This window comes from Vipera berus, assembly GCF_964194415.1.
Source record: "Vipera berus genome assembly, chromosome: 13".
Lineage (NCBI taxonomy): Eukaryota > Metazoa > Chordata > Lepidosauria > Squamata > Viperidae > Vipera > Vipera berus.
In genome coordinates this window covers 3,998,868-4,023,561 of record NC_138216.1, presented here as the reverse complement: position 1 = coordinate 4,023,561, position 24,694 = coordinate 3,998,868, and the positions used below count along the sequence as shown (strand labels likewise).

General features: G+C 44.8%; 2 protein-coding genes across 5 annotated transcripts; both read left to right on the top strand.

Annotated features, from left to right (window-relative positions):
* The first annotated feature begins 492 nt into the window (after positions 1-492).
* LOC308674007 (SUN domain-containing protein 1-like) lies at positions 493-5,588 on the top strand. 2 transcript variants are annotated; one of them, XM_081338138.1, is made up of 5 exons: positions 493-709; positions 1,107-1,222; positions 1,809-1,976; positions 2,861-2,953; positions 3,464-5,588. In XM_081338138.1, the coding sequence occupies exons 1-5, from the start codon at positions 565-567 to the stop codon at positions 3,572-3,574; spliced, it is 633 nt and encodes a 210-aa protein (XP_081194264.1). In that variant the 5' UTR covers positions 493-564; the 3' UTR covers positions 3,575-5,588. The 2 variants fall into 2 exon arrangements, with proteins under 2 accessions (XP_081194264.1, XP_081194263.1); XM_081338137.1 differs by having other exon boundaries at positions 3,461-5,588.
* A 1,659-nt stretch (positions 5,589-7,247) lies between these two features.
* LOC308674192 (Golgi to ER traffic protein 4 homolog) lies at positions 7,248-23,984 on the top strand. Of its 3 annotated transcripts, XR_014027822.1 has the most exons (10): positions 7,248-7,473; positions 15,097-15,175; positions 16,231-16,312; positions 16,763-16,912; positions 17,748-17,886; positions 18,545-18,685; positions 18,789-18,864; positions 20,326-20,398; positions 21,377-21,439; positions 22,523-23,984. XR_014027822.1 is itself a non-coding variant. In XM_081338478.1 (9 exons), exons 1-9 carry the CDS (start codon positions 7,319-7,321, stop codon positions 22,612-22,614), a joined length of 987 nt encoding a protein of 328 aa, XP_081194604.1. In that variant the 5' UTR covers positions 7,248-7,318; the 3' UTR covers positions 22,615-23,984. The 3 variants fall into 3 exon arrangements, 1 of the variants encoding a protein (XP_081194604.1); XR_014027823.1 differs by lacking the exon at positions 21,377-21,439 and having other exon boundaries at positions 19,534-20,398; positions 22,523-22,615; XM_081338478.1 differs by lacking the exon at positions 21,377-21,439.
* Positions 23,985-24,694: the final 710 nt, after the last annotated feature.

The window sequence follows — 24,694 nt, the reverse complement described above, 5'->3', positions numbered from 1 at the left end:
AAATGCAAGAAATGAGGGGTTTTACAGGACAAGGATGACAAGTGCAGAACGCTGTTGGCAGGCCCACTAGAATATGGAATGGCAAATATCTTTTACCAGCTGCATTATTTATCTTGGCTTAATTAGAGAAATCTGAGAGTCGGTCTTAACGATAGGAGAAAATGCAATCTACCTTTCGTTTGTAAAAAAATAAAATAAAAATACCCCAGGCAAGGGTTTTCTATCACAATTGTCATATAATGCTGTTGCAACAATAAGCTAGCATTAAGATATTGCAATAAGGCAGATATGTCCCCATTCAGAAGTAACTCTTATTACATTCTTCGGGAGGTGAGACAAAGCCACCATTATGCCAGCTAATGTAAAGCAATCTAGACCTTAAAACAGCGTTGCCTTTATTCCAGATCTCTCTCAGTTGCTGCCTAGCGGAGGCTGAAATTTAGAGTGACCTGTTAGGATGCTAGTTCAGACTGCTAGGCCGTGCATGTTCCCCTTTAAAAGCAGGCGAAGAGGTCCAGGTGGTGATTCTGTAGCCAAAGTAATGATTTAGCCATCGGTGACAAAATGTCTAAACTGTATTGGAATGCTGATCAGGAATCTCTGTCCATCTGTCTCCATTTGCAGCAAGCACAGGTCATTATCAACAACGCCCTGAGGCTCTACTCTCAAGACAAGACAGGCGTCGTCGATTTTGCTTTGGAATCTGGAGGTAAGGGACCATGAGTTAGGAAGATTGGTTTTGGTTCATCAGAAGAACAGAATATCAGACTTCGGAGGGACCTCGGAGGTCTTCTAGTCCCCAACCCCCGGTCAGAAACCCCGTCCACACAAACAAACGAGGCTCCATCTGCACGATGCAAGGAGTACGTGCCCTCTCTGGTCCGCGGAAAAACTTCTCTCCAGGGAACTGGTCCCTGGTACCCGAAAGATTGGGGGCCACCGTTCTAGTCCAACCCTCCACTTAAGCAGGAAACTCTACCCCATTTCAAACGAATGGTTGTCCAATCTCCTCTTAAGCAAAAGAACAAAAAAGTTTTATTTTTAAAGCTCTTGCGGACTAAGAGAAACCAAGCTAAAAGATTTCCCCTCTCTTGTGTTTCTTCGAGGTGGCAGCATTTTGAGCACTCGCTGTTCAGAGACCTACGAAACCAAAACGGCGCTGCTGAGCCTCTTTGGAATCCCGTTGTGGTATTTCTCCCAGTCTCCCCGGGTAGTGATCCAGGTAATTAGGATGTGGATGGTTCCTAGAGCGCTTTTACAGATACTCTTCGACTTACAACAGCTCATCGAATGACGGTTTGGAGTTACAACAGCACTGGGGTGGGGTGTGTGTGGGGGGAAACACCTATGACCATTACCACGACCATTGCAGCCTCCCCACGATCACGTGATCAAAATTCAGATGACTGGGCAACTGACTCATGTTTACGACGGTTGCAGTCTCCCGGGTGTGTGTGTGTGTGTGTGTGTGTGTGTGTGTGTGTGTGTGTGTGTGTGTGTGATCTCCTTTTGCGACCTTCTGACAAGCAAAGTCAATGGGGAAAACAGATTCACTTAAGTTGCGTTATTAACTCCACCACTGCAGTGATTCGCTTAACAACTGTGGCAAGAAAAGTCGTAAAGGGGGGGGGGGCAAAATTCACTTAACAAATGTCTCGCTTAGCCCCGGAAATTTTTGGCCTCAATTGTGGTTGTCAGTCAAGGTCTACCTGTACCGTTCTGGCCTAAACCACGACACCAAACTGGTTCTCGGTTGTTTCACCGTTTTGTTGATTTGTTTATTTGCAACCTCTGGCCCTTATCCACAGCCTGACATGTATCCTGGAAACTGCTGGGCTTTCAAAGGATCGCAGGGCTATCTGGTGATCAGGCTTTCGATGATGATTTACCCAACATCTTTCTGCCTGGAACACATCCCCAAATCGCTTTCACCCACGGGCAATATCACCAGCGCCCCGAAGGATTTCTTAGTATACGTAAGTGGCGCCATCTGCAAAATGAAGGAGTGTTGTCTCCTGCTCAACTAAAGCTTCTTCAGGGTTTCTGGTAACGATGAAAGGGTTTCTGATAGCTCTGCATAATATTTTCTTTTCTTTTTTTTTTTATCTTTCCCAGCCTAGGTCAGCCCTTAGTTAATTGCTGGAAGAGTTCAGGCTTATTTGGCGGGTTGATCTAATTAGAACAGGAATGCAGAGAATGTTAAGCAAGCATCAGTTGTCCGGGGAGATTAGGAGGAGCAGAAATTAAAAGTCTTTTCTGAAGGGCTAGGTGTAGGAGCGCAACCATCCCAGTCCTGTCAAGTCAGGAGAGCTCAAGCAAGGAATTACTCTGGAGTCCCTAGGTCAGGGGTAGGCAACCTCGGCTCTTTTATGACTCATGGACTTCAACTCCCAGAATTCCTGAGTCAGCTATGCTGACTCAGGAATTCTGGGAGTTGAAGTCCATGAGTCATAAAAGAGCCGAGGTTGCCTACCCCTGCCCTAGGTGAATATAAGAAGGCAAAGTCTGACAACCCCCACCCCCAAATGCCTCTGAGCTTTATCTAATCTTTCCCCAGTAAAAACTGCCAGCCTGGGAAGATTGCTGTGAAATAGGCCTAGGAACCATAAAAAGTAGCTGGTTTGAGCTCTACCGATGTGGAAGTGATTGTTCACCTTGACGTCAGGGACGCAAAAGAGTGCGAAAGGTTCAGGGGCTGTGTTAGGGAGATGGGCAGCACAGACATTTAATAAATAAAAGTAAACAAACCGTCTCCCGTCATTTTGGGGGAGGCCAGCGAGTCTGAAAGTTAAGACTCGACCTGCTTATCTTCTTTTATCAAGAATTCAGAGCTACACCAACCATTTGCATTGATTGACAGGGTCTTGAAAATGAGTACCAAGAAGAAGGAATACTTCTGGGCCAGTATACGTATGATCAGGATGGCGAACCATTACAAATGTTTCCAGTCTCGGTAGGTCGACATTTTGGAAGATTAAAACTCCTTTTTTAAAAAAAACAACGCTTTGCATAAAAAAAAACTTCTAGCGCGAAAATAGCACATTAGTTCTTGCCTTAACCACGGTTTGTCTGGTGACCGTTCCAAGTTACAAGGGCACTGGAAAAAAAGTGACCCATGACCGGTTTTCACAGGACCACTGCAGCATCCCCATGGTCACGTGATCAAAGTTTGGGACACTTGGCATCTGACTCATGTTTATGACAATTGCAGTGTCCCAGGGTCCTGTAGTCACCTTTTGTGACAAACCAAGCCAATGGGAGAGTCAGATTCTCATAGCAACTGTGTTACTAACTTAACAACTGCGGTGATTTATTTAACCATGGCAAGAAAGGTGGTAAAATGGGGGGCCAAACGCACTTATCCATTGTCTCATTTAGCAACAGAAATCCTGGGCTCAGCTGTGGTAGGCCAGGACTACTGCCCATAGTGGATTCTAATAACATTTTCCTCTTCTTTTAGAAGATCACTGAAAAAGCATTCCAAATAGTGGAACTAAGAATATTTTCCAACTGGGGTCACGCAGAGTATACGTGCCTCTATCGCTTCCGAGTGCATGGGCGAACTGCCGAATGAACACTACGCTAATTTTCCTACGCTGGTGGTACATCATTTCTGTTTTTAAGTTTATAAAGGGAAAATTTTGAACAATGGAATCTTTAAAAGGTGAAGGAAGAGTTGGGTGATGTACGACAGGTTGTGTTACTCTTTCCTGGCTAAACGTAGGAGATTACCAACAAAATTGTGTGTCTCAGACCTAAGGGTTATTTGCTCAGATGCTCAACTTGTAACTGCCAGACAGCTTTATGTTTTTAATGTATTCTTTCTGAGGGGGGAAAATGCATGCCAACTGCTCTCATTCTTAAGCCCAATTAGCACATCACTAACCCCTGTTTTAATAAGCCAGAAGACAAAGCTTTTAAATTTTTCCTTTTGGCCAGTAGGAATCTGGGTTTTTTTAAAAAAATATTGGGACTTTTCTCTGCACCTGGATGTGATTAAGATAAAAAGAAGAGTAGGTGAAATATAGCATGTTATGCAGTTCCCAATCAGATGAAGGTTTGTTTGCAATTCCAGCACAAGCCTTGAAACTAAAGTCTGTTACCACTGCTCAGACTTTTGCTTGACAAAACTGCTTAGCAGCTTATTCTTGAAGCTGCTTCATCATCAGTTCCAGTCATTTCCGTGCAATATTTAATTTTTTTATGTTGAAAGTTCTGATTTCAACCGAAGTGTTTTTATATTCATCTTTCAGATTTAGAACATTTTCCTTAAAGATACATATATATATATTAGTAAACAAAAAAATTATCCTTTGCTTTATTGGGCACGCGAAGGCTAAAAAAATTAGGAGTTGAACAGCCAAATGAATACCAATAGCAATTGTTTAACGCAGAAAGGGCTTGAGTCTGATTTAATGTGTTCTAGTAAGAAGTAGGGATGGAGTGAATTGGTAAGTTGCCTCGTGTGCTAAAGGCAAAATGTCCCCATGTGTTAGCACCGAGTGAGTCCGGTGAATTAAGGAGGTGGTTACATTGAGAATGTTTTGGATAGAATTGAATGAGTCAGATTCATAATATAGTTGGCTACCACATGACGGGAGATAATGAAAAGGAAATGTCGAGATGGAGTCAGATGTAGAAGATTAAAGCAGGAACACTAAACTTCAAAGAAAGCAACTTGCTAGTAAAATTCCTGCCTGGGGCTTCTTCACATGTTGAGTTTTGTGCAGTTTTACCTTCCCAGAGTTCACTCTGTCCTCTGGGATTGCTGCTAAATTCTCTGAAAATTCAGGGAAAGCTTCACAAGGCTGAGTATATGGAAAAGCACAAAAGGCGCCGTTTTGAATCGGTTCTCCAAAAACAAAAAAATCATCTGTATATTTACTTTAAAAAAAAAAGCATGCGTATGTACATAATAAAAATGGGCTATATCAAGTTCAGGATGGCACCTGGAGCTGTTATTAAATTCTTATTCTAATTTCCCTTAAAAGTCATTGAATGCAAGCCCTGGCAATTCAGCTTCCTTTTTAAAAATTTAATTTTGAAATATTGTCAGGATCTGGCTCAGAAAATGCTTTTTTGTTCTCTGAAAATGGTACTTCTGAGTCCTGGGTTTTTGGAAGGAAAACTTTGATTTCAGAAAAAAGACATGCTGATTTTTTAAAAATTCTTTCGTATGTTGCACAAGAGTCCCTCAAATATTTATAAAAGCAAGTTTTATTCTTGAATACCACTTGTTCACCTGAGTTTAGCTGAAAGTAGAACTAGTGGCTATTGAGAAAACCTTGATAAAGCCTGTTAACAGTTTTAAGAAAATGATTCCAAATTATCCTGTATAAATCCAGTTGGGGAAGGGCAGGGTTTGTTTTTTTTTTTTTTTTTTGCATAACACTAACTTATTTTTTAAAAAAATGAGATAGGACTTTGTGCAATGTATTTTTGTAAATGCTTTTTCAAAATATTTGTCTCTGGTATCCTTTGCTGCCTCCTAACTGACCAGAAGCTATTGAAAAAAGTTTAAGAATTTTAATTTTTGAAAGTGCATGTAATATTTGGAAATAAGAATAAAGTTTCCTTTTGGATATTTATACTGAATGCTTCTTATAATAATATGTGTTTGGGGAAGGATCAAAGTCAAAAGGATTAGTAAATATAGGAACCAAAATCAGCTATACAGTTATTTCTGTTAGACAGAAATCTACATGAAAAGAATGCATGTGAAGGAACTTTATCGAAATATTCAAGTGTAACAATGCATCCATTATTTCTGATTTCCACGTGGTCAGTGTTTTCAAAGAAGAGAACAGTAGAAGACATTCAAAGCAGATATTTCAGTATTGCCTTTCCTGGTTTTAGAATGACAAGTCAAAACTAGAACCCAAGGAAAGATTGTTGGTTTTTCCCCCCTTAAAAACAAGGTAGAAATAAAAGAGATCTTTGACAACATGTGTTTGGGTGCAAATCAGTCAGAATATTGCTGGAAGGGACCTTGGAGGTCTATATACCACTTCAGACGGGGCTGTGCAGTCTTTTCTTAAAAACCTGCCGCGACTGAAGCACCAGTGATGGATCGCAATGTTGATTGGGTCTCCAGGACGCCCTTTCCCCACTATTGCCCTTATTTTCTGTCAGTTTCAAAGTGAGCCGGATGCCTCATCCTCTCTGAGAAACAGAAAACCTTAGAAGTCACATCGCTTCAGAAAGTTGTCCCTAAATCTATCGGTTACAACTAATAAGACTGGAATCGCTTTACTCTGGGACCTCCAGAGTTTCAATAAACCTTGCCTGCCTGCCTGCCTGCTTGCTTGCTTCCATCCTCATGCAAGACTATGAAACATCCCTTGGTTGGCTTTCAACAACCACGGTAAGCAGGTCTCGTCTCCGTGACTCAGTGTGGTTAAACTCGCTTGGCTAGGCAACTCCCGCAGGCAGAGCGTGGCTTGGAACGCCCAGACTGGCTGGGGCTGAAACGCCCTTGCAGCGCCCTCTTTCCTAAAGCCAGACGGAACTTGGGAGGACCTCATTATTTTTTTTATTTAATTCCATTTATATCCCGCCCTTCTCCGAAGACTCAGGGCGGCTTACAAGCTTAGCAGTAGCCTTCATTCTATGTATATGCCTGCTTATTAGGGCTTTCACACACACCCCCAAGCGGCATTATTACAAAGTCAGCTTAATTGCCCCCAACAATCTGGGTCCTCATTTTACCTACCTCGGAAGGATGGAAGGCTGAGTCAAACCTTGAGCCTGGTGGGATGCGAACCTGCAATAATGGCAGGCAGCTGGTGTTCCTTAAGGAGGCATTAGCCCACTGCTCCACCAAGGCTCTTTTGGTGGGACCTGAAAAGATGGGGAGGGGGCTTGTCCCCTTTTCCCACACTTGTTCCAGAAGAAGAAAGAAAGAAGTCGGCCTTCCCCAAGCATCCCTCCAACCCCAACAGGTAGAGCAGCCCAGCCGCTGCAAGAAAAAACGGGCCTCATTCAGCTGGGTCGGCTTGCAGGCGGCGGCAACCTGCGCACGCCTGGCCTGAAGGATGCTCTGGTCCAGAGGATAGTGCATCCTTGGCGGCGTCGCCTAGGAGACGCCAGCAGGGACCGCCTCCGCGCGGCTCGCCCGCAGGTGGAGGTCACGTGACCGCGACGTCACTCTACACCCCCCCTCCTCCCGCGAGGGCGGCGCGCCACACGCCTCGGTCCCTCGCCGGCCGCCGTCGCCCCATTGTTGAGTGGGCGGCGCCGGAAGCCGCCGTGCGTGCGTTACGTCGCGTGAGGTAGCTCCGGCCAGGGTCGCCTCGGCGTTTCTCCCCGCCCCGCAGTCATGGCGGCGGAGCAGGAGGCCCTGAAGGGCGGCGGCGGCGGCGGCAGTGGCCGCAACCGGGGAGGCGTCCAGCGCGTCGAGGGGAAACTCCGCGCCAGCGTGGAGAAGGGAGACTACTACGAGGCGCACCAGATGTACCGGACTCTGTTCTTCAGGTGCGTAGGGAGGGCGGCCCTCCTCCTCCTCCTTCCAGACGCTTCCATTGGCGCAGCCGAGCGCCGGCCGCACGCGATTGGCTGCGTCGCTTGTCTTTCCCGGGCCCTCGAAGCCCCATTGGTCGAGGCGGGGGAGCGGGCACGCCGGTCTGGCCAAAGCAAGGTGGGGGGGGGCGGGGGAGGAGGAAGGACTCCCCAGCCCATTCTCCCCTCCCATGGCCGCGCTTGGCTATGCTTCATAGCGGCTAGGGAGGGGCAATAGGGACCCCCGCGCGTAGGAATGGGGGGTGGGGGGGGAAACGTTGTTGGCGCAGCGCGGTGGGTGGACTTCAGCTCCCAAGGGGATTCTGGGACTTGAAGTCCAGCCATCATAAAGAAGCTCAAGTGCCCTAAAGGAACATCTGGGCTCAAACGTGGAAGCTTGTTCTACAAACTGACATGCTCCCTAGTGCACATGCTTTGGGGGAAGGTTTGGGGGGGGCTTTCCTTTTCTACAAAGGGGTTTGTGATGTTTTTGGGGTGCAGAGGCTTGCCATGAGATGAGACAATCCGTTCTAGATCTCATGCAGAGAGGCCACACCAGTACAGGACTGTATATTATTATTATTATTATTATTATTATTATTATTATTATTATTATTATTATTATTATTATTATTATTATTAATTTTTAGCCGGGGTGGGGGTGGGGGTGCGGTTTGAACCCAAGGAGGAATCCAGCTGTTCGCTTTGGGTGAACTATGATGAGTCAGTTCTTCCCTTGGGTAAACCTGACCAGTTAGTTGTGCTATATTCTAGACCTCCAATACAGCTGTGGTTGAAGCATTCATTCTCCTGCTCATCCGATTTATTTTATTATTTTATCTATTCGTATGTCACCCATCTCACTGTCCAAAGCAACTCTGGGCAATCTAGTCCGCTCCCTCTTGTTTTAGGTTACCACTTCAAAGATTCGTCTGGGGCAGATGATGCTCAAGACCTGAACACAAAAAAAACCTTTTGAGTAGCCGTTGCCTAGCCAGATCAGAGATAGTGAGGATTGAAAGGGGTTATGCTAATCTGGAATGTACAGAAATAGGCTTGTCAGGAACTGTTAAACTGCATGTTTAAACAGCCCTCCATGTTAAAAGAGCAGTAATCCTGAAAATAGCCCCCATCCACCCACTCCGTTGCTGTGACTAAATCAGCTGCAATAAAAATGTATATCTTCCTTCATTCGCGAAGGTAGGGCCAAATGATAATTTAAGAGGTTTGTCTGTGACGTTTCTGTGAGTGTATACACAGGGTGGATTTGATAGCATCTTAAAAATTGCCAAATTTTATAACATTGTGTGCACTACAACCTGCTTTGTTGAATGATCACTCTCAGTTTATAATTATATATATATATATATATATATATATATATATATATATATATATATATATATATATATATATATATATATATATATATGTTTCAAATGTTAACTATTTAGATTACCTTGCTAGGCCCCAAACATGGGGCAAATCTTTATTTCCTGTTTTCAGCCTATCTTGAAGGCTATCAAACAGGCAGTAGTCACACCAGACAATTCATATATTTGTGTAAATTACTAACAAAGAATTAAAGGGAAACTGAGATGCATTTCTGACTCCTTAGTCGTCCTCAGTCAGCTATACCCTTCTGAGATTCGAACCTGGGCTGATTGCATACAAGGCAGTGTTATTTGCCTCTAAGCCACAAGGTCCCTCTCGCTCTGTTAGCTTTTTTTCTGCAAGGGAAGATATGTTTCAAATGTTAACTATTTAGATTACCTTGCTAGGCCCCAAACATGGGGCCTAGCATGTTTGGGGCCTAGCAAGGTAATCTAAATAGTTAACATTTGAAACATATCTTCCCTTGCAGAAAAAAAGCTAACAGAGCGAGAGGGACCTTGTGGCTTAGAGGCAAATAACACTGCCTTGTATGCAATCAGCCCAGGTTCGAATCTCAGAAGGGTATAGCTGACTGAGGACGACTAAGGAGTCAGAAATGCATCTCAGTTTCCCTTTAATTCTTTGTTAGTAATTTACACACACACACACACACACACACACACACACACACACACACACACATATATATATATATATATATATATATATATATATATATATATATATATATATATATATATATATATATATATATATATATATATATATATATTGTCTAAAAACCTAGGAGAATGAAAAGTGAGGTGAAGAGACTTTGAAAAAGAACAAAATCTGTGCAGAGCTTCAGCACGTAGAAAATAAGATCTGTAATGCTCCCAACTGCAACTTTTGAGGTGTTCCTTTCTTTTTTTGAGAGATTGGCTTGCCTGCTTGTTCTAGAAATTTCCATGCTGCAGTGCTATCTTTTAAGTCACCAAATGGTTGTGGATGGTATTAGATAAAGAGTCTGTCAAAATAGTAACATTGTTTCACCCTAGATGTGATGAACATTCAAAAAAATAATACAGTATCTGATGCCAATTTAAGTGGGTTTTGAAAAAGATTCACTTCTTTTTTTCAGAAAGTGGGCCCCTAAGAAATAGATTTTGGGGAAATCGAATGAAAATCCTATTTAGCTGCTGTTCACTTTAGACCAAAAAAAAATTGATGTGATCAAGCAAGATTTATTTTGCTAATTTTATATCTTTTTCAGCCCAGTGATAGCTGCAGTGTAATGCAACCCCCTCGAAACTGGTTGCGTTCTGTGGTGTTAAAATTACAGTATTCCAGATTTCCAGCCTGTGGTATTATTGGCTGACTATTCCTACAATTGTGCAAATATTTGGAGAGTGCTAAGTTGAGAGCGGCTGTCTTGGTGATACCTGAAAAGGGAAAGATGCAAGTGATTTAAAAGGCTAAGAAATCTATTGTTCTGTAGGCTTTTTGTAGGTTGGATCTCACTTCATCAGAGGCATCTGACAAAGTGGACTCCAGCTTCTCAAAATTCATGCCACAATAAATCTGTTAGTCTTTATTTGGAGGTAAGTCCCTTTCAAAAGCAGCCTTGTTTAATTCTAAATTGGGATCATAGCGTTGCTATCTCTCGGATAGATTTAGCATCTTTCCAAACTGTTCAGGTGAGATGCTGAACTGTCCTCCTCTTGGGACAGCTGTCGACATACGATATGCAACCACAGTAAACAACAAAATGAGGCACCTAATTAGAACAAGGTTTGTGCTACCGAAAGTCTTCACAACCATCAATTATACAGATTAGCTCAAGAGTGGTCATAAAAATTCTTATGGTTGGATTTTTGATGAATCTGGAAGATGACTCTCCAGAATGTTCTGCTCTTTATTGTTTGTCATTCACATAAGATTAAAACCACGTATAATTTAAAGATTGGACACATTTTGCATTCATTATGGAGTGATGCGGAGTTACGGAAGAAGGGACATTTTGAGATTCTAAATTGATGGGTCGGCGGCAAGCTGGAAAATGGATCAAGGATCCAAAACCCGTAGTACCCATCACACCAAATGGAAGAAAATTTGTTAGGAATCAGCAGCAGGGGGGCAAAAAGTTTGGCAGTTAATTTTGTGAAAATATAGTCGGGATAGGTCAAAACTGCCAGAATATCTCGCCTCCAAATCATACTATTCTGGAGATGGGTCAGTGGTTTCTGGAAGTAAATTTTCCAAACCAGAAGCTAAAATGTTGATTTTTTTATTTTTATTTTTTTGGATTTTACCAGAGACCAGAGGGGTATAGGTATTTCCCCCGTGGTCTGACTGAAAAGGCAGGTTTTTTAATGGTCCGAAGGAAAAAAAGAGACCAAGATCATTCTTGAATATTGGTGGGTGGGAAAGTTGCCTTTTCCGGGTCCTCTTGTCAAGATGCCAGTTTCTCTTTTGTTGGAACTTCTGAAATTATTTTGAATCCGTGCTGGCAGTAAAATAATTAGTAGGCCTCATTGTGGCCAGCCTGACATGTTTTTGAACTGGGACAGCGCTGGCCTTTCTTGTGTCTATGATGTGCTAAAAGACATTAGCAGAAGTCAGTTTTCTTATCTCTGGATACATGGCTGTAGCATTTGTGTGTGTTCTTCTAAGCAAGATCTAGGAGTCTAATTATTGCGGATTTTTATATTACTATCTATTGTTTTAGCTCGGGCTCCTGTTTAATTCTCTTTTAATTTTTGTACTCTGTATTTTTATATGTGCCCTGTTCACCGCCCTGAGTCCTTCGGGAGAAGGGCGGTATACAAATATAATAAAATAAAATAAATAAAATAAATAATGTTCTTGGGGATTACAGCCATAAATACAGGAACTATAGTTCAAAATTACTTTTCAGCCGCCATCCCCTTCTTGATAATGTTGCAAATCTAAGGTCACCATCTTTGTTAATTGGAAGTTCTGGGACATGTATTTCCAGCCTAGCTTGGAGACAACTATTGTGCATCTTTTTCTTTTTCCCCATTAATGCTAGGTAGCTTCCATAAAACAGTGCTCCGGAAAAACAGGAAGCACCTATCATTTTGCTCCTGCTTTGAGACAAAAAAATAAAAAATATCAGCTTGGCTGTCCTTATCTGTCTCAGTATCCCAGAGCAGCAATGAATTATTCACTGTTTAAATGCTTAACAGTCAAGATTATAATTAAACTATGATCTGAGTTGTAATGGTATGCGCTGCACACACGTTCTGTGCCAAGGTAGGGGAGTTGAGTGACCTTAAAAATGGAACATGACAAATGCATTTGTGAAATTCTGTACTTTGCAACTAATTGGGAGAGGCAAAACGCCATTTCCTGGCTGAGTTTGGTGTCTCGGGAGGTGGTTCAAACAATTTTGTTCCACACACAGCTCTTAAAGTTGAGGCATTGGTGCGTAAGAAAGACGGGAAGGCTGGAATTAAGAAAGTAGCAAAAGCGAATTTTTCACCCCTGAAAATTACAGCCGTCTCTATTTTGGAGATCATAGCGGGGATGACTGAAATAGTGGCAATAATCTTACCGTCTTTCAATAATCTTCCCTGCTTAGTTTTTGTGGCCCCGACACGTTGCCTGTTAACACATAGCTCCCTGATTCTTTGTTGGACTGAGAATGAGCAAAAGGAATCTGTTGGGAAGCAAAATATATAAGGATTAAAACTGGCTCCGTCAGGTTTGCTTCTTGTTAGTAGTACAATGGACATAATTAGATTTTTCTCTGCTTTTGTTATGGAGCTGCAGTGCTCCTCTTGCTAAGTTTTGCAGGTGGGATTCTAAATCCTATTCCTTGGAAGATCGCTTTTCTAGATTTCTCCCTTATTTTATTCTAGAGGTCTGGAAATAGACTGTTAAAAAGCTTAAGTAATACAGGTGGTCCTCGCCATAACTATTCATTTAGAGACCATTTAAAGTTACAACGGCGATGAAGAAAGTGACTTTGGGCCATTACAACCATTGCTGTATCCCCATGATCATGTGATCAGCATTCAGAGGCTTGGCAACTGACTCGTACTTACGACGGTTGCAGTGTCCCGGGATCACGTGATCCCCTTTTGCGACCTCCTGACAAGCAAAGTCAGTGGGGAAGCCAGGTTCACTGCTAACAGTGGCACTGATTCACTTAACCACTGTGGCAAGAAAGGTCACACAATGGGGCAAAATTCACTTCGCTGTCTCGCTTAGCAGCATAAATTTTGGCTTCGGTTGTGGTCGTAAGTCAAGGACTACCCGGGCACTGTCAAAGGAGAAATAACGCAGTCCTCTAGAAGTGTGGTTTCCATCCCAGGTCTGTAAAAGCTTTTGAGGCATTACTATTCTAGAGCTAAAAACTGCGTGGATCATAATCCGTTGGGTAAAAGGTGCATCGCTCTAGGGAGGCTAAGCGCACGTGCAGCGCACAGAACAAATGCGTCAGATTCTGTGGCGAAACAGACGCTTCACTTAATTTGTCTCAGGGTGTGTCCAAGCAGCAGTTGCACAAACACACATCACAGGCTGCAAAAATCTCTGGTCCTCCTGTTTTTGACCACTTGGTATCTCTCCCTAACCTTAGTAGTATAGTCACATGAGCATACGACCCACACCGCCAGAGCTTCGTTGGAGCCATGTGCCACGGAACGAAGAACATAAATACACTTTGAAGCTAGCTTCTCCCACTTCCTCTTGCCAGTTTTCTGGCTTAGCACGTAAAAACCCATCGGAGTTGTCGTCTGGCTTGGCTTGCCGCGCTGTCGACTTCAGCATCTGTTACGTGCTGCTACGCATCGCCCTGCCCTGGTATTTCCGAAGGGCGGGCAGAGAGTACAGAGGCATCATGACACGTGCCGTGTTCACTGTTGAAGTATCGTAGCCACGCTGAGCAGCTTGGCAAAGTTGAAAAACTGAAAAGAGTGATGGGCTGGGCTGACTTTCTTTCCCAAGGGCAGGAAGCAGGCAGTTTGACAAAAAAACCCTGATCCTGAATTGGAGATCCCTAAAAGCCAGGATAGGGACGCGGTGGCTCAGTGGGTTAGGACGCTGAGCTTGTCGATCAGAGGGTCGGCAGTTTGGCAGGTTGAATCCCGAGTGCCGCGTAGCAGAGTGAGCGCCTGTTACTCGTCCCAGCTGCTGCCAACCTAGCAGTTCGAAAGCACGTAAAAATGCAAGTAGAAAAATAGGGACCACTACGGTGGGAAGGTAACAGCGTTCCGTGTGCCTTTGGCGTCTAGTCATGCCGGCCACATGACCACGGAGACGTCCTCGGACAAGCGCTGGCTCTTCGGCTTTGAAACGGAGATGAGCACCAGCCCCTAGAGTCGGAAACAACTAGCACGCATGTGCGGGGGAACCTTTACCTTTACCTAAAAGCCAGGATACCTATTCCTCCTCGATGGCCTTCCCCCCCAAAATTGGGACTTACTTTCCTTCCCTCCCAGGCTGATCTAGACAGCTGCAGCTGAGGTTGCTCAGCCTTGCAGGGAGAAAAGCATAGAGATTCTACCAAACGGCTAGGTTTCCGTTTGGTGGGAGGTTTGTAATGATTGCCGTTCATTTTGCGTAATGAATATTGCTGGCAGGGGGATTCTGGGAGTTGACGTCCGTCCATCTTAAAAGCAGCTGAGGTTGAGAAATCCCTGCTCTAGTGATTTGAGGGTTAGTTCTCCATCTTCTAGTTGATGGACAGGTGTCACGTCTTTCCTCTGAGCGTATGAAGAACAGCCACAGCGATAGCACCAAGGTGTCTCTCCAGCTGCCTTGGTTGTGAAAATGGATTCTCTGGGTCTTTTTTTGTTTTCAAAAAAAAAAAGGGAACTCAAATCCATATATTCCAGCACAGACTCAGCCTTCCATCCTTCCGAGGCCGGTAAAATGAGGACCCAGATTGTTTGGGCGCAACAGGCCAACACTGTAAGCCGCTTAGAGAGGGCTGTAAAGCAGTGTGAAGTGGTATATAAGTCTAAGTGCTGGTGCTATTAAGAGGTAAATATGCAACCTCATGCCGATCCCACAGATCCTGTACAAAACTCTTCCGCAAAGCTCTGATTTCTGAAATGGATTCTGTACGAAGTTCCCAAGCCTCTCAAAGCTTGTCCCTTCGTGCTGTATTCCGGTTACCTTTCATTCTTCCTCTTGTTGTTGTATTATTATTATTATAATTGTTATCATTTTTAAAAAGTTGTTGTTTATTTACAGGTACATGTCACAGGGCAAACACACAGAAGCCAGAGAACTTATGTATTCAGGTGCCGTGCTCTTCTTCAGCCATAATCAGGTAAGACCGACTTAACAGGGTGTGAAGATGGTTGTACAAATAATCAGCATGGAGACATTGGGGTGGGAAGGAGAGCCTCATCTCCAGTTTGCAGGCGGGGTGCAAAATAATATATTTCCAGGATATACCACCTCTCCCAGGAGCCCTTTGAAATTTGAAAGCAGGCAGCCTTACGGAAGCCAGGCAGGCAGCCTTACAGAAGCCAGAATTATTTTAAGATAATGCACTGACCAGTAAAGGAGAATATTTGTCTTTGCTGCCCTCTAGCTTTGTTGTTTTCTTGCAGACGTTTTATTACCCAAGTAGGTAACATCATCAATGCTAGAAGGGAGTGGGGTTTGGGGCGAGGAGGAGGAGGAGGAGGAGAATGACTGTGGGGTCCTTGGTGCTCTCTGAGCTTGGTAGTTTATTTTTGCAGACATTTCATTACCCAGCTAGGTAATATCATCAGTGCTAGTAAAGAGTGGGATTTGCTGTCTGTCTATATTCTCCTCCTCCTCCTCCACAAACCCCACTCCCTTCTAGCACTGATGATGTTACCTACTTTCTGCCATCTTTTAAGTGGCCTTTGTATCCTGTCTTGCGGCCCTGCGCTCTGATGCAAGCGATAAGAGCCTTGGTGGAGCAGTGGGCTAATGCCTCCTTAAGTAACACCAGCTGCCTGCCATTAGTGCAGGTTCGCGTCCCACCAGGCTCAAGGTTGACTCAGCCTTCCATCCTTCCCAGGTAGGTAAAATGAAGACCCAGATTGTTGGGGGCAATAAGCTGACTTTGTAATAATGCCGCTTGGGGGTGTGTGTGAAAGCCCTAATAAGCAGGCATATACATAGAATGAAGGCTATTGCTAAGCTTGTAAGCCGCCCTGAGTCTTCGGAGAAGGGCGGGATATAAATGGAATTAAAATAAAAATAAAAAAATATTTAATTGACAAACCAGAAAATTATTTCCTCCCAGCCTCACCAGCTTTCATTTCCTTCCCCCCCTCCCCCCCCCCCGGGATACCTACGAATTCGTTCGACTGCTTCAGCTTGGTTTCTTTTCTGTTTTGTTCTTAGCAAAACAGCGCCGCCGATCTCTCCATGCTTGTTCTGGAGTCCTTGGAGAAATCAGATGCAAAAGTGACGGATGAACTACTAGGTGAGGGCTTATCTCCTTTCTTGTTCCATGCCGGAGACTTGCGATATGTTTTTTTTTTTAAAAAAAAAACATCCTACCTTCCAGTTCCATTTTACTTGTGGTTGGCCTGTGTTCTGAAATTGCCCGCGGAAGATTAGACCTGTTTTTAACATCTTCTAAATTAAGGGAGGTGTCCCGCCCGGAGCTTCAGAATGTCCAGGTGAAGTCTTTGCATGAAGAATCTTTTCCTTCCATCCCTCGTTAGGAAAGGGGGATGGCTCCCGATTTTGCAGCGGAGGGATCCGTTCAGTGTCTCCGTCTTTAAAAAAATAATAATAATAATAATTCAAGAACCTTCAGCCAAGCATCTGTGAGAATTGGGGGGCGGAAGGGCTGTTTCATATTTAAAGCTTTTGTCTTTTTTTTAAAGGCCTAGTTGTCTTAAGCATTGCTTCTTGGATTTGCCTCTAGAAAACCTGGCAAAATTGTTCAGTCTGATGGATCAAAACTCACCCGAAAGAGTAGCCTTTGTGTCCAGAGCACTGAAGTGGTCCAGCGGTGGATCGGGGAAGCTGGGACATCCAAAACTACACCAGTTGTTGGCTATCACGTTATGGAAAGGTGGGAATCCTGAGCTGGGCTGCCTGTTCTTCCATGGTGCCTGGTTATACCCTTAAGAGTTGCGCACCTCAATGGGTCTTTGGTTAGGAAACATCTACTATGCCCCCATGAGGCTGCTTCTGAGATCAGTTTTGAGGAGCTGAGGTCCATACATCTTAAAAAAATTCCTTCTGAGGTTATGCTGGCTGGGGAGTTTGGGGTGTTGAGGTGCATGCATCTTAACATTGCTGTAAAATACTACTTTAGAAGAAGATTGGAAGAGACCTTCAACCATCTTTGCTAGCCCTAAGTCAAAAGAAGCATCCTCTATAATTACAGGAACCCCAACATTGAAATATAAAGTTACATTTTCTATGGCATATACCAGGGGTAGGCAACCTTGGCTCTTTTATGACTCAGGGACTTCAACTCCCAGAATTCCTGAGCCAGCACGGCTCAGCTTGGAAACCTCTCCCTTTTCCCTCAGCATGGCTGGCTCAGGAATTCTGGGAGTTGGAGTCCTCGAGTCATAAAAGAGCCAAGGTTGCCTACCTTTGGCATATACTTACCTATATTAACCTCATTCAGACTTCCTGCCGTATTTTTCCAAAGTAAAATGGCTCACCAAAGTAGTGACTTCAGCTGTAATTTGACTTTGGTTTGTCCCATAAACCAAAGGAGTGGCCGGCATCCAAACATCATGCCGAGCCAAGAAGCCGTAATTTACAAACCCCAGTGGCTACCCCTCACACAGTGCGGGAAGGCGTGAACCCATCTAGACATGGCTTTGATCGTTCGGCTGAAGAAGCACCCATCCCAAGCTGACCTTTTTTTTTTCATGTCACTTTTCTTCTAGAGCAGAACTATTGCGAATCTCGTTATCACTTCCTGCATTCCACAGATGGGGAAGGCTGTGCAAATATGTTGGTAGAATATTCCTCAGCCAAGGGATATCGCAGTGAAGTGGACATGTTTGTGGCTCAAGCTGTGTTACAGTAGGTCTTCCCTTCCACGCTGGGTTTCTCAGCCAAAGCCTTGTGTGTTTTATCTGCTGTGACCGAATAAAGATGGGTTAGGGTTAGGGTGATTTCCCCCCCCCCTTCCATGAGATAATTGTCCCATGGGAAGAATTGATGGCAATCGTGTGAAGAGATGTTGAAAGCTACTTTTCCTGGTACAGCCATGGGTAGAAATAGGTCTAGCTCAGGGGTAGGCAACCTCGGCTCTTTTATGATTCATGGACTTCAACTCCCAGAATTCCTGAGTCAGCACAGCTGAGTCATAAAAGAGCCGAGGTTGCCTACCCCTGGTCTAGCTGCTTACTCCCGATTCCAGAGTAAGCACTGAACTTTTAGCATTAGCATTTAAAGCATGGCTGTCTGCGGAATTCTGGGAGTTGAATCCTCATCCTCATCCTCCTCCTCTCTGCAAACCCCACTCCCTTCTAGCACCGATGATATTACCTAGCTGGGTCATGAAATGCTTAGTACAAAACAACCAAGCTCAGAGAGCACCAAAGACCCCACAATCCTCCTCCTCCTCCTCCTCCTTTCCACTTGCCTTTTTGAAAAAGGGCCTTTGAGACCACCGTGACCTGGATGGTTGGAAAAAAATCTCCATAGACGCTTCATAGTTTGTCATTTCCCGTTTTAGATTCCTCTGCTTGAAAAACAAAACTAGCGCCTTGGTGGTTTTTACGACGTACACAGAGAAGCATCCTTCCATAGAAAGCGGGCCGCCCTTCGTACAGCCCTTGCTCAACTTTATCTGGTTTCTGCTGCTGGCCGTTGACGGGTAAGAAGTTTCGTGAAGCTGCCAAACGCGAGCTTCCTTTTTTAAACCCTTCCAGTTTCACATGAAAGGTGTGTGTGTGTGTTGGCTGTCTCTTCTCTTTTAGAGGAAAGCTGACCGTGTTTACAGTATTGTGCGAACAATATCAGCCTTCGCTGAAACGGGACCCCATGTATAACGAAGTAAGTTATCCCAAGCAGGATTGTTTATTGTTCACGTCCCCTTCTTTTTTTTTTCTCTGCCCGTATTTTCATCGGATGGTGCGACTCCCAGCTAGTTAACACAAGATGCACTGAAAATGGTGACCCGGCTTGAAAAATAGACCAACTAACTTGCAGACTTGTTTCAAAACAAGATGTTTATTGGGAACCTATTAGTACTACTGATAGAATATTTGATTTGATTTACCCTACTAGGTAACTTCATCGGTGCTAGAAGGGAGTGGGGAAATAAATAGAGCGCAAACTCCACTCTTTTCTAGCACTGATGTTATCTAGATTGATAATGGAACATCTGCAAGAAAACAGCCACGCTTAGAGAACACCAAGGATCCCACAGTCCTCCTCCTCTCCACAAACCCTACTCCCTTCTAGCACTGATGATGTTATCTAGTTGGGTAATGAAATGTCTGCCAGAAAACAGCCAAGCTCAGAGGGCACCAAGGACCCCATCTCTATTAGTATTCCTGAGAGAAACTCTTTGAAATTCTTGAAGAGGTGGGAGGCAAGGTGTTACATCCACCAGGGAGTAATTTAGAGGCTGGGCCACATCCCTGAAAAACATCTTCTCTTCTGCACAGTGACCTGGATATATCTCTGAAACCATCCCTCGGGAATCTGCTTTCTTTTCAGCATCTGACTAGGACAGGCTCATGAAGCTTGGTGTGTCTCCAGCTTTGCTTTGGACTCTTGAAAAGCGAATCCAGATTGCCATTACCATCCCAGCAGTCCCATCTCTAAAAATCAGTCCCGCATTTACAAAGGACCCTTGTGCCTTGGGATCCCAGAGCAGCACTGATCCTGAAATGTGGTCAACATCCCAGCAAACATTAATTACAGATAGATAGTTTTATACCTTAGACAGAGCATTGTGCGAGATCACATTTGGGTGGGTGACATTTACTCTTCTGAGCTTTTGGATTCATGCTGGAGCCCATCTTCAGGGAATTTCTGCTTTGCACTCCCGTTGCAATGAACAAGGGGACACATTCCATTTTGCAGCTATTAAGATTGTTGGACGAGCAGGCACAAAAACAGCCAGGGAAATGATGGAAGCCTGGGAAACGGGCCCCTTGTCAGTTGACAGGAGGGTTGAATGACCACCAGCCTATCAAATACTTAGGAGCCCAGGGCTTGGCAGCCCAAGGAAACGACCGCCGATCGCCAGCCATCAACACACCAATCAGCCAATTGGAAGGCACCCGATAAACACGACTTGCAGAACAGCCCAAAGCACGTATTCCACTCAGGAGAAGTTCCCCGAGGATGGGCTCCAGCACGAGTCTCGAAGCTCGGAAGAGTAAATCCTGCAACATTATCCAGGGACACGTACCTTTGCTTTCATTCGACCGGGCATTGTGTCCGGCTTTAGTACACGTTGCCTAAGATGAGTAACCCTTCTTTTTCCCCTGTTGTTTTCTACAGTACCTAGACAGGATAGGACAGCTCTTCTTCGGTGTCCCCCCAAAGCAAACGTCATCCTACGGAGGATTATTAGGTGAGTTGAAGATGCAGAGGATGAACCTTGTTGTTTCCAGGGTGGGGGGGGGGAGAAAAAACAACAACCCATCATCCTTTTTTTAGCTAACGGCTTCTTATTGACACGGGGAGGAGTGTTTTCCAAACGCAAGCCTTTTGTGTGAGTTTAAATACCTCTTCCTGGATGGTTGGTCCCCTCTGGGCTCCTTTTGATTACACAGTGTCATCGGTCAGGACCCCTGAAGGGCACCTCCTCCAGGTCAGCTTCCTACCCTTTGGAAGGAGGTTCCCCCAGAGATCCAGGTCTCCCCTCGTTCCGGGGTTGTTTAGAGCGGAGGTCCCCGGCCTTTTGGGCACCAGGGACCGGTAAAATGGACAAGAGGTTTTTCCAGGGACCGAAGAGTGTGTGGTTTTGTGTGCCGCCTGCATCCCGCGGATGGGGCTTTGCTTGTTTGTGCGGACCGGTTGCTGGCATGCCACAGCCCAGTCCTGGTCCATGAACCGGGGGGGTTGGGGACCCCTGGTTTAAGAGGAGCTGAAAGGTCCGTGCTCTTCACCCCAGCCTTTGAAGAGGGGACCCCCTCGCCTCGTCACGCTGGCCAGCTTTTTATTTCCGAACTTCCGCGGATTATGTTCTAATCCCTTCCCTGGTTATGAACCCCATACACGTGGTCCTCAACTTACGACCACAGCTGAGCCCCAGATCTCTTTGTCGCTAAGCCAGAAATCGCTTCAGTGAGCTTTTCCCCCGTTTTAACGGATTTTCTTGCCACCCTTGTTAAGTTAATCGCTGCAGTTGTTAGTCGCTGGGGTGTTCGGCGAAACTGGCTTCCCCGTGGCAGGTGGTCACGAAAGGAGATCACATGAGCCCGGGACACTGCGACCGTCATAAGTACGAACCAGTTGCCAAGCATCCCGATCACGTGACCCCCAGGGGGGTGCTGCAGGGGTCGCAAGTGTGAAAAACGGTCCTGAGTCACCTTTTTTTTTCCTCCAGTGCCATTGTAACTTTGAGCAGTCACTAAATGAGGTGTCGTAAGCCGAGGACTCCCTGTACAAGGTTAATAATACATTACTGGCATTCAGATCTGTTATTATTTTTGGAAGCCAGCTCCCACTAGTGGGTGAAAGAGGCGGCGTACGGGTCTTCCTCGACTTAACGGCCACAAATATATAGTGGAAATGTTTTGCTTGTTTATAAAATTTTTAGGCTGTCCGTCTTAAGGTAACTCTGGGTGAATTTCCACCCTGGGCCCGTCCTAAAATGACTGTGGAGATTTTCAGCATCCAAAGCTCTTGTTTGTCCCAAAGATGCTTTTTTTCAACTGGGCTTCCTTGTTTTTCTTTGAAGACCTTTCGCTTCTCATGCAAGAAGCTTCTTCAGCTCCGACGGGCTGGTGGGGAATGGAAGGATTTATACTCCTTGCAGGTCATTTGCCTCCTTTTAGAGAGCGGTGGCTCAGTGGGTTAGGATGCTGAGCTTGTCGATCAGAAGGTCAGCAGTTTGGCAGGTCGAATCCCGAGTGCCGCGTAACAGAGTGAGCGCCTGTTACTCATCCCAGCTTCTGCCAACCTAGCAGTTCGAAAGCACGTAAAAAAAATGCAAGTAGAAAAATAGGGACCACTACGGCGGGAAGGCAACAGCGTTCCTTTCACCTTTGGCGTCTAGTCATGCCGGCCACATGACTATGGAGACGTCCTCGGATGAGCGCTGGCTCTTCGGCTTTGAAACGGAGATGAGCACCGGCCCCTAGAGTCGGAAACGACTAGCACCCGTGTGAGGGGGAACCTTTACCTAGAGAGCCACTGAGGCCACTTGGAGACTTCCCTGTGTCCTCAGGGCCACCTGAGTGGTGCAAATGTGATCCTAAGACACAGGTAAGCCTCCAAGTGGCCTCAGCGGCTCTCTAAAAGGAGGCAAACAACCAGCTGTCTGCAAGGAGTATAAATCCTTCCATTCCCCCACCATCCAGCCAGAGCTGAAGAAGCTTCTGCGATGAGAAGCGAAACCTCTTCAAAGAAACAAGTCCAGTTACCAGGTGAAAAGGAAAAAAAGGGGGGGGGAGAGCACCTTGGGGACAATCCTAAAACGAGCCTCCGTAACGCTTTTGGATTCCTTCTTTGTCCTCTGATTGCATCCTAGGCAATCTTTTAAACAGCCTCATGGTAGCCGGGGAAGAGGAAGAAATAGAAGAAGAGCAGCAGGCAGACAGCAGCCCCATTGAGCTGGACTGAGACACACACACACACACACTCACACCCCAATCCCTCGGAATCTGACCACGTGCTCACCCGAAACTCTTGACGACGCCGACGACAAAACCAAACCAACCCAAAAGACATTGGGAACGAACCGTGCCGTCGTTCCTCAACAGGTTGAAGGCCCCCCCCCCCTCTGTTACGTTTAAAAGAAGAAGGTTGCTGAGATGTTCATAATGTTTTGGTCTATATTATTTATCTAAAAAAAACCCAATGGGCTGCCGGCTGGGGGTAGCCAGGAGAAGTTGATTTTGTGGCGATCATTCGTGGACTTTTCTTAATGCCGGCAGCGGGCCGAAAAAGGCACCACCTCTATGGTTTCCTGAGCAGTATTTCCATCCTCACCTCCCAGGCCCACGAAATAAAACCGGAACACACATTGGTTGCTTTATATAACACACACACACACACACACACGTAATTTTTTTTCAAAGGCTACTGTTTTATTTCACCAAATTCGCCGAATTAAGGACTTGATTGTCAAAGGGGAGGGGGGGGGAAATGGGGTGGAGTTGTCCCTGAAAATTCAGGCAGTAGCTGCTCAAGAAAGCATCCCGTAGACCTGGTGCCAAAATAATAATAATAATAATGAATTTTCTGATAAGCCAAAGAAAAATTTGCTACTAATTGAAAAACCCAAGCAAGGATTACGCCCGATTCATGTCCATCGTAGGGAAAAAAAAATAAAAATAAATGATAACATTTGAGTAATTACAGCAAGGAACAGGCTGAGCGTGATTTCAGGCAAAGTAACCTTTATTTTTATTTTTTTAAATAAAAAACTCATTTAACTCCAAAATCCAAGGAGAACGGCACTGTAAGGACATAGGAGCTTACAGCTAAAATCCCTCTTATTTTTCCTAGAAAGATGGTTTTATTAATCTGAACATCCAGCAATCTTCAACCCTGCCTCCAAATCGCTCCCTTTTGGCTGACGAAGAAGGCACGCGCATATTAAAAACGAGAGTGGTCCTTAGGTGAAGGGGCTGCTCTGGGCCTTTTGGTTTTTATTTATTTTGATGGGATGATCTGTCGATCCATTTTAACACTTCATGTGCAAAGAAAGAACAACAACAAAAAAATACCCCGCTCGCCGGGCTTCGCGTAACTCTACATCCTTGTCTCCATTAACACACATTGACACCAGAAGTTTAACCGTACGATTACAAAAAAGAAAAATGGAGGAGGGGACATTTTATTTTTTCACACTTTAAAAAAAAAGCTTAGATTAATACGGCGATCATGCATGAAAGGGGAATATTACGTTTTTATTTACTGTAAAAAAAAAGAGATGAATTTGTGTTAATTGTTGAGTATAAAATAAATACTTTATACTGGATGTCTGCTCCGCACAGCTCCGCACCGCTTATATTTTATAGGTCTCGGACGAGAGCCTTAAACCACGATTCCGTAAGGGGTTTTATTTTACCGGGTTAGCTGGCTTGATTTCCCTCAGGAGGGACAGATGCTCCTCGACTTAATGGCCATAATTGAGCCCCAAAATCTATGCTGCTAAGTGAAACGTTTGTTTTCGTGATGGCTTCCCCCATTCCAACATTTCAGGCAACTAACTACCTGCTCCTCTAGCCCTGATCTGAATTCGTCAATTCAGCAGCCAGATTTCATTTTCCTACTTTTATTTTGTAAAATCACTAGGTGGTGCTGACACTCAGATTTTTCTCTCGGAAACAAAAGGCCTTCTTAACATCTTCAGACACAAACCCACCCAGGCTCCTAAGTTGTCAAGAAGAACGAAGAGACTATGCTGTGATACAGTTCCTTTTTATTTCCCCCTTCTCTAGTCTTTTTTTTTTGGGGGGGGGTGTTTGTCTAAATCTGCCAGGATGAACCAGACTTCCACCACGTTTCTTGAACCTGCCACGACCGAGATGTCCTTGTACGTGGTTAAGTTGCCCTGATCCACTTTGCGTCACTTGTGTAACTCGGGTCATGAGTCTGGTGGGGGAAACCCCTTTCGTTTCGTAAAAGCTGGCTGGATCACAGTTCAGGACCTTTTTGAAGAAAGGAAGCTTTTGTTTTTAAGTCTCGGCATTTT